This window comes from Notolabrus celidotus, chromosome 1 (genome assembly GCF_009762535.1).
Source record: "Notolabrus celidotus isolate fNotCel1 chromosome 1, fNotCel1.pri, whole genome shotgun sequence".
In the NCBI taxonomy this organism is placed as follows: domain Eukaryota; kingdom Metazoa; phylum Chordata; class Actinopteri; order Labriformes; family Labridae; genus Notolabrus; species Notolabrus celidotus.
The window spans coordinates 30,269,246-30,287,356 of NC_048272.1; the positions used below are offsets into that span (position 1 = coordinate 30,269,246).

The window sequence follows — 18,111 nt, forward strand, 5'->3', positions numbered from 1 at the left end:
AACCCCGAAAGACCACAGGATGCGTGTGCGCCGCATTAAGGCTGCAACACAGTTTTGCTCTGTCCGAGGGCTTGCGCCCTGGTCCACAGGACGCATTTTTGGAGCGTAGCAGGGGGGCACGCTCCTGAGACAGAGCTGAGACGCGCAGCATGTCCTGTGGACCCAAGAGCATTGACTAGAATGGGAATGTATTGGCTGCAAAGTCGTAATGCAACGCATCCTGTGGACCCGAGGCTTTACTCTACAGACACTTAACAACATAAACCTGCACATGCACTTTTTATGTCAATTAAAAATGCCTTATGAGACTTCACATGAGACACGATCACCCAAAAGGTCCAGATAAACGTCTTAATAAGACAGACTGGGTGAAAACTGAGACTGAGTGGTGTGAAATGAGTAAAAAAAACACTGCCAATACAGTAAGAAAACATGAAAAAGGTGTCCACTTTCATGAAATAGGACATTTATCTAGACTTATTGTGTGAATGTGGCTCATAAGATGTCAAATAAAACAAAAACATCAATTTCAATAAGCCGATTTGGGTGCCAGATTTCATGTCAGTAATCAATGGGATCCGTCCCGCAAAGTTTCGACCTGATACGCTTGTTCCTGGTCAGAGAATGACCAATCAGGGTCATCTGTGTTGTCATGTTTTCATGTGTTTTCTGTTCACTTCCTGTTTTATTTTGTAATCTTGGTGTTTTGTCCAGTGTAACTTCCTTCCTTTGACCTGTTTCCCGCCTTTTTCCACACACACCTGTGCCTCTCTTGAAATCAGCCTGACCTGTATATAAACCCCTGTGCTTCCACCTGCCCTCTTCCAGACAGTCACTGTCTCTGGTGTGTTCATGTTCCCTAGACTTGTTTTTATGTGTGTCCACCTGTTTTCTGAACTTTGCTTGGATCTTTGGACTTTTGTTCAGTGGATTAGCCTTGGATTTGGACTGAACTGCATTTTGTGTGCTGGATTTTCTCTGCACCTGAGTCCCAGTTTTGTCCTGAACTGTCACACTTCACATACAGACGGTAAGTGAAACGAGGATTTACTTGTTTGTATCCATGTTAGTCGATTGTCTTTGGGTATTGAAATTTAGCTGAGCCTGTCAAGGTTACATTATGAAGTTGTAGCTTCCTTTGTTGAGGATATTTGGTTCTGCCATTCCCAAACACTGTCTCTGTTGTTGCCCGGCTGGAAGTGAATTATATACCGAGTTGTGGGTTTGTGGAACAGCCTATGTAGTGTGTCAGGTCTATAGTCTGTACAATAAATGGACGTAGTCTCAGTGATGTCACCCATCTGTTCCTGAAGCGCTGTTTGGAAGTCTGTCGGCGGCGGCGGGTGCCATATTGGAAATCTAACTCAACTTTTGTCGATGTAGTGTCAGGCGGGCCTTTAGCCTCTTTGCTAACAGCTACAGTGTTAGCGCCTGTCAGTCAAGTCTGCTGTGCCTCCAATTGTATAAACTTGTAATCTTAATATCTTCTACACTGCTGAGATATGATAAAAATGTATCTCTTGGCTATCCAGACTACACTAGTTTTTTGAACCAGGCTGTTAACATGTTTATTTCTGCTGTAAAAATATTTTTGAATGGCGTGTATGTGGTTTTTGGTGTTTCTGCAGCCAGCCTCAAGTGGATGCTTGATGAATTGCAGTTCATTCATTTAACACTTTTGCATTGTTTTCATTTCTCAAAGATGGAAGTTGCTGCTTAGTCTGGTCACAGATAAACTTTGAGTTTTGAGTTTTTTAAGGGATTTAGGGTTTTGTCAGGTCTCTGTGCAAGACGACAAGAAAATGCTTTTAAATGTTTTTTTTAAACTTTATTTAATTCGTTTTTTAGCAAAAATATAACAAACAATCCAGACAACATTTGACAAACCAGTTCATCATGAGTCAGGTAAAATGTTTGACATGATAAACCATATAGTCAGTAAAAGGGAAAATTAATAAAAATACAATTAATTAATACAAATGTTTTATAAAATAAATAAATAAATAAAAAAAGTAATAATAATGAAGGGTCAGTCAACAGTATAAATGTCTAGTTCCTTTCTGTCCATGAATTGCTTTCAAATCTTTAAAGTCCTGTTAATCCAAGAATGTCCACAAGAGAAAGAAACTAGACTGTTTTCTAAAGTCATCGTCAAAGTAGTCTCTTAATTGAAGTTATCTGAAAAATATTGATTCTCCACCATACAATATGAGGTAATACCCTTTTATATTCAATGTTTAAATCTGCACTCTAGTTAGGGGTGTGCGATGTGACAAATAAATCATATCACGATTTTGTTTTGGCAAAATCAAGATCATGACTTCATCACGATTCTTTCATTTAGATTTTTCAGACTATTTTACAAGTCAGCTACCAGTAAAACAAACCAATTTACCTATTTAAGACCATAGCCTTAAACAGATAAAAGGATAAAAGATCATTTAAGAAAGGGTACTGTTCGAACACTTTTTTAATTTAGTTAAGCAATTTAGAAAACTTGCTTTCATGAGCAGCCATGCTTTCTCTCATGTAGTTAGGGCAAAAGGGGAGGGGGGATAAACAAACCAAGACACTGCCTACAGCTCGCTCTGATTGGTTCATCCGTGTGTCTGTAGTGCTCACATGAAGCGGACTAACAAATGGTCCGCTTCATTTGACCTGTGTAACAAACTTTGGTTGCGGCTGTGCACACAGACTTGAGGCACAGACATGGCACTTTAAGGGATAGGAGCATCTCAAAGCTCTAAACTGCAGTCTCCTTGCTCCTCGCTCCTTGGCCGAACCGGAAGTAGTTACTGACGCGTCATTTTAACATGCGTTCCAAAGCTCTAAACGCTGCTGGAGTAGCGAGGAGTGAGGAGACTGATCGGAGGGGGATAACCGAGGAGGCTGACTTCGCGGAAGTCTTATCGAATATCACTCACTGATTGGACGCTGCAGCGGCTCGAACTTAGAAAATCCAAAATCAGCTGAGTTTAATAACAGAGAAAAGACGGACCTTAAAACAGTCACTAAGGGTGACCTGAAACAGATCATAAATGTCGGTTTCTAAACAGTCTGTATGTGATGAGCTGAGATTACAAAGTGTTTGATGTGAGTTTTAAACAAAAAATACTGATAGCAAAATCCTAAATTCAACATTACAGAGGATGGATTATGTTATATCTGATTGTTTTTGTCAGATTCACTGTCTAACAAAATAGAGTAATAGAGTCTAATATCATAGATACAATATATGGCCAGTTATTTCTCCTGTTAGTTTCCCCATTTGTTCTTGTTTTCTTCATGAAGAGAATTAAAGTCTGACAGTAAAGTTTGTCTGTTAGTAAAAACGCTTGTTATATTTCCTGTCAGGTTAATACGGTTTCATATGAGGCTGATCATTATGAGCATGGGGTTTGAAAAGACTTGCATGCTTTATATTTTCCCTTAAAGTAATGAATAATTTGATAATGAGGCATTTTAAAAGTATATTCGAATCCTGATGCTTCAGACAGAATAACAGAGAGCAGATTCTCTTCATGTGCACGTTTGTGTTAAACAGTAAAAACAGAGACAGAGCTCTGTTACTGTTTGTATTTATCAGAGTTATTACAGTGAACATGTGTGCAGACACAACAGCTGCTTAAGCCGTCATCACAAACCGACGTCGCTTCACGTGACGCTCTGGAGGAGAGGACGTCTCATTTCTCTAAATACAAATCTCCTCTCTCCTCTCCCCTCTGGTTTCATTTCCTCGCATCTCTGGTGGGCGAGGACTAAGGCGCAAGGAGAAGACGTGAGGATGGACGTTTAGAGCTTTGAGATGCACCATAGAATGTGCACTACAGCCAGTTCTACGATCTCTGTGCTTTGGCAGATCGTCGTCACATTCTAATCCTTCACGATCTAAGATCGTCATATCGCACGCCCCTAACTCTAGTCTGGCTGGAGTGAAATCAGTGTCATAAGTCACCCAGCGAGGGATTCTTGGATTATTGTTATATTTCTGATCTTTAAATTGTTTGTGCCATACATTTAAAGGGGCTGCACTTGAGTCTGATAAGTTACCTACATGTTTATTTATGAGGGTTTTGTGTGTCCTTTGGTTTGATTGTGTGTGATGCAGCCTGAAAGGTCAGAAGCTGGGTACTAGTTTTGTGTAAGAGTTCAAGCACGCAGGCTAAAGTGCTCGTTTCAGTGGTTGTTTTTCGACTCCCAGCCTCAACCTTTTGCTGCATATCATCCCCCTCTCTCTACACCCCGTCTCTCTTCAGCTGTCATACTGAAAGGTGAAAAGACACAAAATATACTTAATGAAAGAATGTGTTGTTTTCTCCTGAAATGCATCTTGGGAGTTGTAGTGACTCGACTTTTATCTTTCACCTCTTATCAAAGAGCCACTCTGACACAGGCACTCATTTTTGTGCTGATGAGAGTTTCGCGTCCCTCCAAGCAGTAGAGGAGCTCCATCTTTGAATCCTCCAACATTTCACAGAGAGGATGAGAAGAACTTTTGCAACCAGAGGCTTGGATAGATGCAGCAGAACAGAGGATGCATGTTTCCTCTCAGTGTGCAGAGAGAGAGAGCAAGACTTTGGTTACCTCCTCTCTCATCTCTTCTCGCTCTAACAGCCTCTGATATGTAAGCTCCAGAGCTGCTTCTGGGAAATCTTTGTAAAAGTGTAAAAGTGTGATCTGCAGAGGTGAGTGGGAAAAGAAGCCGAGCGGGGAGAGACTCCTCCAGACAGCTGGAGGGAGGAGGAGAGGAAGAGGAGGCTAATGGATGAAGGACACAGAGAGACACACTGAGCAGCAGGAGAGGAGGACACGTCCTGATCCTGACTGTCAGCTGTCTGATAGTTTCCTGCAAACACACACCCACACAAACACACCATACACAAACGCACACACATAGCCACAGATGAAGTCTTACTTGTTTATAAATACTGATCAATAAACGCATATAATGTTTCTGTCAAAAACAAAGGAATGTTGCATTAGTACCATAGCGTCTAACAGCATGAATCCATAATCTCCTTCTCTTAGGATTTTCTTTCTCAGATGGATTCTTTAGAGCCATGACTGAGGTTTGTCTCCTTGTCAGCTAGCGCATCTAATTGAGTAGCAACTGTCTAGCATTTATTTTAAACGTTTTTAAGAACGTAAATGGTAGCAGAGTCCGTAAATTTCCCATAAGTGTGCAGAAGTAGGAAGCCTTTCAACGGTGCAATAAAATGTGAAGTTGGTCACAAAAGTGGTTGGTCACCTTTCTGTCAATAGGTGTCATCTGTCACCTACCTCTCATCAGTGACGAATTCTAGCTCTCACTACCAACAACAGCAGCAGGGGAATGGAAGATGGAGAGACACAGGGATTTCACAAAAAGACCACAAAGTGGGTGGACGTATTCACAAAAAGTAGGCAGAGTTATTCTCCAAAAGTAGGCTGGGTTCTCCAAAAGCAAACAGTGTATTTAACAGAGGTAGGCAGAGTTATTCACCACAAGGAGATGGAATTATTTTCCAAAAGAAGGCAGAGTTGTTCGCTAAAAGAAGGCAGAGCTATTTACCAAAAGTTGGCAGATTTATTTGCCAGAAGGGAACGAGGTAATTCACCTGAAGTAGTAGTTTCTAATCAAAAGTAGATGGAGTTATTCACCAAAAGTAAGTGGGGTTCTCCAAAAGCAAACAGTATATTTACCAGAAGTAGACAACGTTATTCGCAAAAGGTGGTGGAGTTATTAATCAAAACTAGTCAGAGTTATTCACCAAATGTAGGTAGAGGTATTCACCCCAAGGTGATAGAATTATTCACCAAAAGAAGGCAGATTTAATAGCCAAAAGTGGATTATTCACCTGAAATAGGCAGAGTTTTTAATCAAAAGTAGGTATAGTTATTCATCAAAAGGAAGGGGGGTTCTCCAAAAGCAGACAGTGTATTTACCAGAAGTAGGCGGGTTATTTGCAAGAGATGGTGGAGTTATTAATCAAAAGTAGGTGGGTTTATTTGCTAAATCAATCAATCAATCAATCAATCAATCAATCTTTATTTGTATAGCGCCAAATCACAACAAACGTTATCTCAAGACGCTTTACAAACATAGGAGGTCTAGACCACTCTATGTCAAATTATGAACAGAGACCCAACTTCAAGACAGGGTAAGACTCAGTCTGACCCCACCTTAATCCATCATGAGCATTGCACATCACAGTATTTAGCTAGTTACAGTGGTGAGGAAAAACTTCCTTTTAACAGGCAGAAACCTCAGGCAGAACCAGACTCATGTTAGACAGCCATCATGCCTCGACCGAGTTGGGTCTGGAAAGACAGATAGAGGGGAGTAAGAGAGAGAAGTGATAGTGATGAGACGAGTAGTAGAAGCTGTTGCCGCTGGAGTCCAGCACGTCCGTATCAGCTGGAGTCCAGATCGTCCACAGTAGGAGGACGTCTACGGCAGCTCAGAGGAATCTACGAGACAATGGAGCTCAGGGACTCCAGAAAGGTCTAAAAGTGGGCAGGGTTATTCACCCGAAGTAGGCAGTCTTTTATCGAAAGTAGGTTGAGTTATTCACCAAAAGGAAGGTGGGTTTATTTGCTAAAAGTGGGCAGGGTTATTCATCCGTAGTAGGCAGAGTTTTTAATCAAAAGTTAGTTGAGTTATTCACCAAAAGGAAGGGGGTCCTCCAAAAGCAGACAGAGGTATTCACCAAAACATGGCTGGGTTACTTCCAAAAGCAGGCAGAGTTATTCATCAAAAGTAGGGAGAGTTATGCTGATTTAAGGATAACAGTTATCAATGCAGCAGAGACATCAAACAGCTGACACTGAGCTGAAATATATGCTTACAGTCAGACAAAACCTTACTGTCGTCCTTAAAGAGAGATACAGGAGAGACTGTGCCTCTGCCTGTTACTAGAGCCGTCATCCAGCTGAGAGGCTCAGAGATCACCTTAGAGGATACACAGAGGATGTTTTTAACACACCGTGTTTTATCACTTATGTTTCTATTGGCACTATTTTTCAAATATAACAGGTTGCTCTAAAAAAATAAGATCTTTAAGATCCTAAAGTTAATCAAAATATACTCTTAAAAAGTGTGGCTTGTCTTATAATCAGGGTTTCTTATATTTGTATGAACCCAGTGTTTGTTAGGGATCCAGAAACACAGCTCCAGTTAAAGTTTACTTACTGATGATTGACTGTATCTGCAAACTTGTCTTGACTTTCTGGCTCCTCTCAACCATAGAGCACATTCTTCATTAGTGCTTGGTGGTAGAGTTGTTTTGCTAACTCTGTATTTAAAGGAGTGTGTGTGTAATGGGTGAGGAAAAGGGCACACAGTCTCTATCACACACCCCACTGCCCGCCGTTTCAACCGGTCGCCCGTCTCTTCTCCTCCGGTGACCGTGGAGGTCCGTTTGGAGGATACGATGAATCATGACAGCTGTGAGCTACGACTTCAAATTAGAGCGGAGACGATGTGACTGACAGCTTCTGTTAGCGGTCATTAGACATCTGAGGTCTGAGCCGACCGCAGGCTGAGTGTGAGGAAGGACGACGTGATGGTAGGGAACAGAATTAGAACCACAGGATACACAGTTTATACCGAAGGCTTCAGACTGAAGGTGGAGGTGATTGCCGGCTATGCTAACAACTAACGGCCCCATAGATGGGAATGTCGCTCAGCTGGTACAACAATTTGATGTTGACTAATTGGAATGATGTGATTTAAATGTGATTGTGTTTGTAAAACAAACTGATTCAGACATTCCTGCTCCCTCCAGGGTCAAAAGTTTGACCATCATCAGGGTATAATTGCTTTTCTTTATGATCAAACACCTGCAAGCTAAAGACTTTCCCTCCACAGTAAGATAGTTGTACACATGACCTCCTGATGTTTCATAGATCATGTAAAGAGTTTCAGACCTAAACTTGCTGTTCACACATGCGCCACAGCAGGAGACTTTCTCTTTCACACGTGGTTTCACAACTTGAAATACTCGGTCAGGTCAGGTGAGGGTGCAGAGGGTTTGGAAGAGGAGGAGTGTTGAGTAATGTCTCCCGTTTGTGTGCTAATGTCACCTCAACATGTAAAGCCTATTGCCACAATGCAAACACAGCAATAGGAAACATAATACAGACAACTGAGGCGAGTAGAAATAAGTGTAAAGCAGAGAAACTCTGCTCACTGTGAATGCTCCAGACTGTTACGTGCTGCCTTCACACATCAACTCCCCCAGACGTTAGAGACTGTTTTTAAGGGGCTGAAGGAAAAAGTCAGCTTGATAAGATAGTTCAGTTTTTTGACGTGTGGTTGCACAAGGTTCTTGTAAAGAGTAAGTGTGTCACCCACAGGGGATCCTGGTCAGCTTGGACCCTTTGAGAAACCGTGTACAGAACGAGAACAGAAGCTAGACTATCAGCCTCTGCAGACAGGGTCAGCTCTGTCAGTTCATTTAGATCATAAAACAAACTCCATCCGAAGCAAAGTGTGAGTGCACACATGTTCCTGCGCCTGTTCAAGTCTGTGAACTTCAATGAGACAAAGATACAACCAAACTAGTGACTCCGACAAAGACTATGACATTCTGTTTAGCAGAGCGGAGACACTTCTGAGCTAACTGGAGAGCTGTAGAGATTTCAAGTTACCTGGTTGTGCAGGTGTGTGAACTGTGACATCGGCCCATGCTCTCTCGTCCGTCAACACCCACTACAGCATGGAGCTGGACCGCCGGACTAGTGATGGGAAGTACGGCTCTTTTTAGAGAGCCGGTTCTTTTGGATCAGCTCACTACAAAGAAAAAAACATAAAAAACATACATTATATCAAATGTTTATTATTTATGAGGCTTTATTTATATACTCAACATGGAGCAGAGTGCTACAAATGTATTATAAAGTACAAAAACAAGACCCATCACAATTAGACAAAAAGGTCAAATCTCTGATGTATGTATGTTATTTATAAACTTTTAAACCCATTCATTAACAGCAGGTTCCCTTCACTGTCTTTATTCTTCACTTATTGCACTGATGGATGAACAGTTCTAATGTCCATGACCTGGATGACTGAGAACATTCACAGACAGTTTTAATGTGCCTTTTCAGGTTTATTTGTGGACCCTGATTGATGACACTTTCACCTTGCACAGTCCACACTCTGCCTATAAACTGTCTCTGCCATTTAAATTTGTCTAAAGTTTACTGTGTTTCCTGCAGTCACTCGTTTTCTCACCTTTCTAGTACGTTCTCTCTGTTGCGCACATTCTCCCTCTCGTCTCCCTCCTGTTGGTGTGCTCACTGTGCTGTGTGTGTCCTCACCCCTCCCCTCCCCGTTTTGCTCAATGTAGACACGTGATTGGTCAAGACGCCACCATATGTCTTGACCAATCACGGGAGACTTTAACAGAAAAAGACAAGAAAAATAAAAAAAGTCAGGAGCCGGCTCCCGTCGTTCACTTGAAAGAGCCGGCTCTTAGAACCGGATCGTTCGCGACCGACACATCACCACGCCAGACAGCTTGAGTAATGTGACCAAGGTTTTTCCTGCAGTAATTGCCGAATCAACAATTCTCCTCCTCCTCTCCTCATCCATGTTGTCTTTATCTTCCTCTGAAAACCTCTGACCCGTTGACTCCAGGCCTGGCTCCGCTCATCATGACGTTTTTTGTCGTAGTTAAGGGAAATACAGTCTGGTGATAACAGAGTTTTATTCTGAAAATTAACCGGATGTTTTAATTTGTTAATTTGACTTCCTGTCCCTCTTGATCTGCTCTGTTGAGTTTGATGCGTTGTGCTCCGACATCTGGCAAAAATAGAAGTCTTGCGTATCTGATAAGGAGGGCTCTGAGCTGCCGGATCAGAGACAGAGCTGGAACGCAATGGAGAGGATCCAGTGGAAGTTAACACATTGACTAGAATAGAAATATCCGGTGCTGTGACGGATCAGAGACGGATCTGGTGGAATTTGGCGGAGAGCCCATGAACCCAGAGAGTTCCTGCTGTCAGTAGTGGGACTTGGTAACAACAGCACTTCAGGACCTTTCTGAATCCAAGGGTACCAGCAGCTCCGGGTTGTTTAACCTGCATCACACTAATCAGAAATACCTCGTAGGCACGTTCACTGTGAGCATGTTAGCTCAACTGTTATTAGACATACTTTATGAAGGTGAATGTTTCTGTTCTGCATTATTTTCTGCTCCCTTTATGATTGATGCTGAGCTATCAAGCTGTTTACTCTGTGTCTTTAACATTTAGAAAGCCTATCTGTTAGCCTGTGGGATAAACTGAAGACAGAATGTTAAGCTCCATAAGCTGTTTTTCTTTTCTGCTTTTACTCAGTGTGTGGGCTGCTCCTTCAAGAAAAGTGTTAACCTCTTTATGCAGGCGTACCCGCTGCATATTGGAATCTGCATGCTAAATGTGCATGAAGAACAGATGACACCAGAGGAGAAATAAGAGAGAGAGAACGAGAGGGAGAGAGGGAGGCAGGAATAGAAGCAGCAGAGATATATGCAGTGTGAGAAAAGGGATGTGGGAACATTAGCATGAAGACAAACAGCATCCATGTTTTCATCATTTCAACATTTTAGCACAGGAAAGTCTCTCTTCCTTCTCTCGGAGCTGATAATTCATGTTTCACAGCTCTGTCTCAACCTCACGGCCGCCTGTCGTGACACAGCAGACGGAGCTCACACTGACAGCAAGTCTGAGAGTGTGACAGCTGAGGGCTGAAGTCCTCAAATATCAGGAGGAAGGAACACTTCCTCAGACAGAGATCCCATCAGCGTTATCAGGGCAACTTTTCATCATATAACAGTCTTATATGCTTTTGTGACCTTTGAAATGTTCAGCATAAATAACAACTTTAAATAAGAGAGTCAACAACCAGAGGAGAAAACAACATTCACCGACATCTTCAGACTTATCTTTAATTTGTTCTTAAGTAAAGTTCAGAGAATTCTACTTCACATTCATGAAGCTGTTCTGTGATCTTAAATCGATGAATGTAATGTCTTCATAAGTTTATAGCTTGTGCTCGATGTTCTCATTCATAGTTTTCAGTCACGTGACCACTGTAGCAGCCTGGAGGGCAGTAAAGAGTGTAGTAACATGACGGCTTCCATTCATACAGACGTGTAAAACCATCTCTCCCTCCCAAAAGTTCACTGTCAAGCCTCGACACTAAAAATTAACCTTCTCCTTAACTTAACCAAGAACACTTTATCACCAGACTGTCAGGATAAAAGTGTCTGGCTGTGAAAACAGCGACGTTATCACTAAGCTAGTGTTAGCTGGTTTGCAAGCGTTGTCGACAAGTTACTGCTGGAGTTGTTTACATCGGTTTACGCTAGTGATGTTAGAGATGTGCCGAAGCTTTGAAGCGTGTGTCGAGTATTTGAGGGGGCGTTTCCGCGAAGCACGTATCGAGGCTTGCTTCATTGAGGGGAGGGGCCGAAAATGATGACGTTCGAAGCCTCGCGAGCCGCCTGTACCACGTGACTGATTCAGGAACCAGTTCGCGGGTTTGGTGCACGATTCGAAATATGAGGGGCAGCGCACAGTCACAACCTTATCCCCAATTTGTTTCCACTTTCCCTTTTCACCCGGCCATTGTATCATAAAGACAGACGCCATATTAAGAAGTTCATTATTTATGTGTTGGCATCACAAACATCATTCACTTATTCAATTCAAAGCTTCACACACCAAAGGGATGGTGTCATTATAATCACTGCGCTTATTTTAAATTTATTGTCCACTTGATGGCGCAGTAGAGCAAATGGAGCACCATGAAGCTTCGGCCCATGAGTGAACCAGTTGGATGGAAAGCCTCAATGCTTCAAGAAGCTTCATCTCGCCATCATCGTCTAATATAATTAATCCACATCTCCTCTGAGGATTCTTGCTAGGATATTTCAGTGTTTTTGAAGTGGGGTTGTATGAGTTTTATGTCACTAGTAGTTGAACTAGCCATAACGGATGCTGCTCAGCTCAAACCCTGTAATGAGAAACTTCAGGGAGAAACAGCACGCAGGCTAGGCAACAGTTTCTGCAGACCGGGTCAGTCCTACCAGGTAATTTAGCTCATTTTGAAAGATTCCGACCCGAGCACTCATCTTGGCTTAGGTGTATGCTCTACTTGGGATTTTTTTAAGCACTTCACTTTGACATCAGAAAGCCTGTTTGTTTTTGCATTATTTGCGGCCACAACGCAGACGTGCTCTTCCTCCTGCAGCACACTGATCAGCTGTTCAGGTCTGCAGCTTCAAAGTGACAACAATTCAAACAAAATTAATAATGATGTCTATGTCATACCATTTACTGCGGACACACTTTGACACCTCTATGAGCAAGAGTTTGCAGAGGAAAAGACGATTCATTGCACTGGAGGGAAAAGTGGAGCTAAACTGTAGAGCAGGGGAGATCCCGAGTTACCTGGTGGTGCAGGTGTGTAAACTGTGAGCTAATGCACCCAGTTTACACAATGAACTGAGAAAACTTCTTTCTGTCACAAGTAAGACTTGGTTACCACAGTCCCTCTAGACCTTTAGGAATTAAGATATACCATCAGATCACAAACTAGTCTGGCTATAATAATTAGGCTACGTATGCCTCCATAGTGCCCATACAGTATAAGGGCTGAAAGACAGATGCTACGAAAACCACAACCACCTAAGGTTAGTTTGAGATGATCAGCAGACGTAGCCATATACGTAAGTTTGTATAGGGTGCCTGGAAACAGACTCTAAAGTTAACCGTGTATCTGATGCTAAAGGGTACCTAAAAAGCATCACTTATAGTTGGGCATTCACTGTGTGATTCTCCCTGACTTCTGTCCTCTCTCTTTTTTAACAACCATCTTCTTCAGTTTCTTTTTCATCCTGTCTTGTCCTCTCTCTATGTCCTGTCATTCAGTCTCATGAGGTTTAGTTTCTCCCTCTGTTGAATCGAGACACTCTGACCCATTTAGACCGATCTCTGTGATTTACCGTCTCTTCATCTTGTTTTTTATTTTCTCTCTTTTCTTTATCGCCTGTTGTTTCATCTTCACGCCTTCTTCTCTCTCCTGTCACTGCAGAAGCTCGGCTCAATGTGTCCTTTTAAGCTACGGCCAATAAAACTTCCTGTTACTTCTGTTTGTCTCTGTCCCATACACTGACCTTAACTGCATCTGCAGAGACTTCACCCTTCAGTTTCGTCTTGGGTAGGCAGTGTGGTGCTGATGTGCTCAAAGAGGAAGCATTCCGTTTTTTGTGAACCCTGTACTGAAATATCACAAGATGCTCCATGTAGAGCTGGGCAACATTAAAAAAAGATTTTATCATGATCGTTTTTTTCAAAGCAGTCGATATTGATAATATTCTCTCTAAAAAATCGAATCATTATTTAATATTAATTTAAAGGCAGATTTTTGCTCCTGAGTGAAAGTTGAAGAAATCAGATGGTTTGTTAGTTTGTATCTGTTTTTAGTTTTCTGATAAGTTCCTTGAATCCATCATTTCTGACAGTGCTGAGATTTTTAGTTTGTAGATTCTTATTTTTATCGGGTTGAGATAATTTGCAAAATCAGATTTATTCAACCACATCCTGAAAGTGAATTCAATTAAGTGTATTAAGTTAATAGTTAACGCAGAGTCAGCAAAGTAATAGACTAACAGCTCTGCTTTGAGCTGGTAGGTTTTGAGTTTTCTTAGTGGCACTGTCGCTCGTATCAGTTGTGTTTACATTCTCCTCCAAACGTCTTTAAGCCCCACCTACCTCTCACCCTGGGACATGATTGGCTGTTCAATGTTGTCTTCTTCTTCTGTCTAATGTTGGGTGGCAAATAGCGTTTATTGCCCCCTCCCTTTCCAGTGGTCGGGGGTGTAATTACAGGTTTAAATATGTTGAATTTTTATCAAACATTTGTTATATCTATATTGAGAACAATTATATCACAATAATTATCGTTATCAAATTATCACCCAGCCCTAGCTCCTCATTTCCAGGCAGCTGGCTTCTCTTCCCTTCAAAGCAACATAAAAACTAACTGTAGCCTAAAGTTACGACTATGTTCTCATGAAATCACGTGTTATTGTCATTTTTCTACGACTCTCTTCAACAATCACGACCTTACTCTCATGACAAGTTATCCCTGTTTGGGTCTGATGTGGCCTGAATACTCTGTAGTGTGTTCTCCTTTAAAAGGGAAAGAGGTATACACAATAGGATCCAACATAAAGACTGAGGTGAGGGTGAATCTGTTTGAGTTCACTGAAACATGTCTGCCTCAGAATCACTTTGAACTGGTGTAAATTATTTTAGATTAAAGCAGTGTCTGTCAGATTCAGATATCAGCTCTTTCAATTACCCTCTAACACTCTTCACCTGTTTGTTTACAAAGCTTCATCTGCAGGACTCTCTCAGATTAACAGGACTCAGTCAGACAGAACTAAGTTAATGTATTTTCCTGTGTTTGATACAAAACATGGTGTCAGAGAGATCTCTCTCTCTCTCGCTCGCTCGCTCGCTCTCTCTCTCTCTCTCTCTCTCTCTCTCTCTCTCTCTCTCTCTCTCTTCTGCTCTGTGTTTTGACATTTTGTGAGCAGTCTCTGAACGCTGTGAAGTGCAGTGTGTAAATACATCTGACCCACAGCTGACCTGTGTGTGTATGTGTCTAACAAGCCCACACTCAGCCTGTTGTGTGTTCTCTCTGAATATGAACACACAGCTATGATGATGATGATGATGACGATGATGATGATGATGATGATGATGATGATGATGATGATGAAAGGATCTCTCTATCGTGTTCTCTCTCATTACAGCATTTTAATAAATAAATTATTGTGTAAATCTAAACCTGTAAACACAACTAAAAGTGGTGTTTTTTTTAGTTCCAAACCTTTTATAAATTCTTATTTTGCAAACTTGGCTCTGAATCTAAATATTTAACTTTGAATATTTATGTTCACATGGAAAAAAACATCATTCATACTAGGTTCAATATCATTTTTATATTCTTGCTTTGGTCTGAAAAATAGAGCCAATGCAGAAGTTTCCTTAACCTGCATTCTTAGCAGTATGCAGCAGGGGGCGACACCATTGGGTCTAGAAGGGTCCTCATTCTCGGTAAACATTCTACTAATGAGTTCATGGTCTCAATCTCTAGTTTCAAGTCTTCTTCAACACAGCATGATGTTCATTTAGTATAGCCTGGTCCTATGTAGAGTCACAGAGACCATGCTTCTATTTATTCTACTATTTTTATCTAATTCTATTGCTTTGATCTCATTCTATTGCTTTTATCAAATTCTATCACCTTGATCTAATTTTATAGCTTTCATCATATTCTATCACTTTAATGACATTATATTGCTTTATCTCATTCTATTGATTTGATCTCATTTTAAGTGTATTGTCCAGCAGGGGGTAACTCCCCTAGTCAGAAAGAGAAGATTTTATAGCAGTCTTTTAGAAAATGGTCCTCTTCCTCAGCTGATTTATTTCCTCAGTAACAGATAGGTTTATATTAAAGAAAATATCTCTCTTTAGGGTGCATGAACAAATAAATTAACTGCATATCTACAGCCGATTTATGAACTAGGCTATTTCTGCTGTAAAATTGGACATTTTAACACAGGTCCTCATGGAGAATTCAGCTTTTGCAGCTAGCCCCAATTGTACACTGCAGATTTTTGCACTTCATTCTTCAACACTGCAGGTTACCACTAGGTCGAACCGCAGGGATTTAAAAAATGTCATGTTTTGTGGTCAGTTGTTCTTAAATAAACTTTGAGGAGTCAGAAGAACATTGTGCTGGCATCCAAATTGCATTCGATCCAAGTCTTCTGGTGAAATTAGGACTACATTTTTTTTTTAAACCATCAATCAAAGTTCTAAAAATATACAGTATATAACAGAAAATTCACCGACCTGACAACCCCCACCTGTGTCTGTGTGCATGTGAACAGTAAGTTCCCTTTTACATCAGTCTCTCCCAAACTTCACCCGTCAAAGTAAAAGCCCTTTTATACTTCTCATGTATTTTGAATCAGTCTTTCAAAGTTTGAGGCAGAAAACTTCAGCAGGTTACATCCAGAGAACACAGAAAGTACATCAGAGGGCAAGTTTAAGTGCTCCGAGCTGAAACGCTGCATCACAGATCCCTATCAGTCTGGACCTGCTGTGTGTGTGTGTGAGTGTGTGTTGGGTGGAGGCAGACGCAGAGATAGAGAGGGAATGACACAAACACAGAGTGACATGTCGACTCTCTCTGCTTGGGCCTTGGTTGAAGTCTTCTGTTTGTTTCTTTGGGTTAAAAGTCTCTCACTGCCCGTCAGCTCAGAAGTGAAGATACGTTTTGAGGACTCGAGGTCAAAGATCACTCCCACGGGACCTGAGCAGCTCCCACGGGTACATGTCTGCAGAGTGCTGAAGTTACCTCCTCCACGCACACTGCCTCACGACTGAAGTTCTTGAAGGATCTTGCAAATAAAATCTGAGGATATTGTCAGTTTCTAATGAGCAGAAGTCTTTCAGGTTCTTCCAAGTTTATCTCAGGAGCTTACAAAAGTTTGACAAAATCTTGCAATGCTTCTCAAATCTTGCTATTATTTTTGAGGACCTTGCAAACATGTATCTGAATTCAGAAGAAATTTTAAGGAGCTCATAAAAGTTTGATGAATTTTGCGAATGTTTCTCAGCAGAGGTAGCAGACGTCTTTTAGGATCTTGCAAAACTTTTTGGGATCTTGCAAAACTTTCTCAGGATCTTGTCATCGTGCCTCTGGATCCAGTATAAATTTATCAACATGTCACTAACATTCTCAAAGTCTTGTTTTTGAGAATCTCTCGAATGTTAGTGGGATCTTAAAAACATTTTCTCAGGTCTTTAAAATGTCTCAAGATCTAGTAAACGTTCCAAAACATCTCACAAACAGTCTTTAAATCTTGGAATAGATTATTGGGATCTTCCGACAGATTTCTCTAAATCTAGCAGAAGTTTTTGAAGGATCTCGCAAATAAAATCAAAGTTTACCATGAACAGAAGTCTATAAGGTTCTTGCAAGACTATTTCAGAATCTTGCAAGAAGTGTGTCAAAATGTTTCCCAAATGTTGCTAAAATTTCTCAGGACCTGGGAAATGTTTATCTGAATCCAATAGAAGTTTTTAAGGCGCTTCTAAAAGTCTTGCAAAACTTTTATGATCTTGCAAAACTTTTTGGGATCTTGCAAAACTCTGTCCCATCAGGGTGTGCTGCAGCAGGCAGGTGAACATTGTGGACATAGAAATAAAGGTAATTCCGCACGTGTGATATTTAAAGAAAATACTTGCTGGTCTCAGAAAAAAGCCTGTGATTGGTTGACGGTTTATTGTCTACAGAGTTAGGAACTGGTTTTCTCACCTTCCAAAAGTCAAATTTTCTGATCACCCTTACTGCTCGGAAAGAAAGACCTGCATGCTGTCAAGCTGTCAAGTTTGTGAAATAAATTCAGAAGAAGCAGCAGGAATACACTTCACCCCTAATCCCGAGAAACTGAGAGGAAAAAAAAAAATCTAAACTACAACTTCTGCCTGAAAGAGAGGGTAAAAAGAAAGACTGCCAAACCCCTGAAAACAATACGTCAAGGCTCGCCCTCACATCCTGATGTTTGTTCAGAAACAATCGATCCTAACTCTGTTCAAAAAGTGTTTTTTCTGCAGATGTTAAAGTCTGAGTGATCATTCAGAAAAACAAACTTTTAGTGCGAAGGTGAAACAAGCCCCCTGTGTAGAGTGTCGGCCCCGTGTCGCTCTGTACAGCTGGAGACTGAGGTCGTGATAAGCAGCTTTGGATCGCGACACTGTGTTCGATTCCTGCACTTAATGTGAGCGTTCAGCCCTGAACACACGCAGCACTGACTCACCGCTCGACCTTGTAAGTTCTGACACTCAGCCATAACTCCAACAGCCGCTGGTTAAAGGGAATGAGGCTATAATTCACCCCCCCACACACACATTCACACACACACATCTCCTACAAAGATGTGAACATAGTTTAAGCGAAGAATGATCACCAGGATCAATATTTAGTCATGGCTAATACAGATAAATCCTCTGTGGGCTCTGAGAGGAGAGTGGTTAGTGTGCAGGCCGCAGATCAGT

At 41.4% G+C, this 18,111-nt stretch overlaps 1 protein-coding gene across 2 annotated transcripts in view; it reads left to right on the forward strand.

Annotated features, from left to right (window-relative positions):
* The window catches only part of LOC117814178 (metabotropic glutamate receptor 7), a 353,505-nt gene that overhangs the window by 161,560 nt on the left and 173,834 nt on the right, over window positions 1-18,111 (forward strand). Inside the window, exon 1 of one of the 2 annotated variants that reach the window (XM_034685368.1) lies at window positions 838-1,030. The exons of the other annotated variant lie outside the window; for it this stretch is intronic. Within the exon in view, the coding sequence (XP_034541259.1) occupies window positions 853-1,030 (178 nt within the window). The 5' untranslated portion in view covers window positions 838-852. Of the gene's footprint in view, window positions 1-837; window positions 1,031-18,111 lie in introns of those variants that run through there. 2 annotated transcript variants of the gene reach the window in all.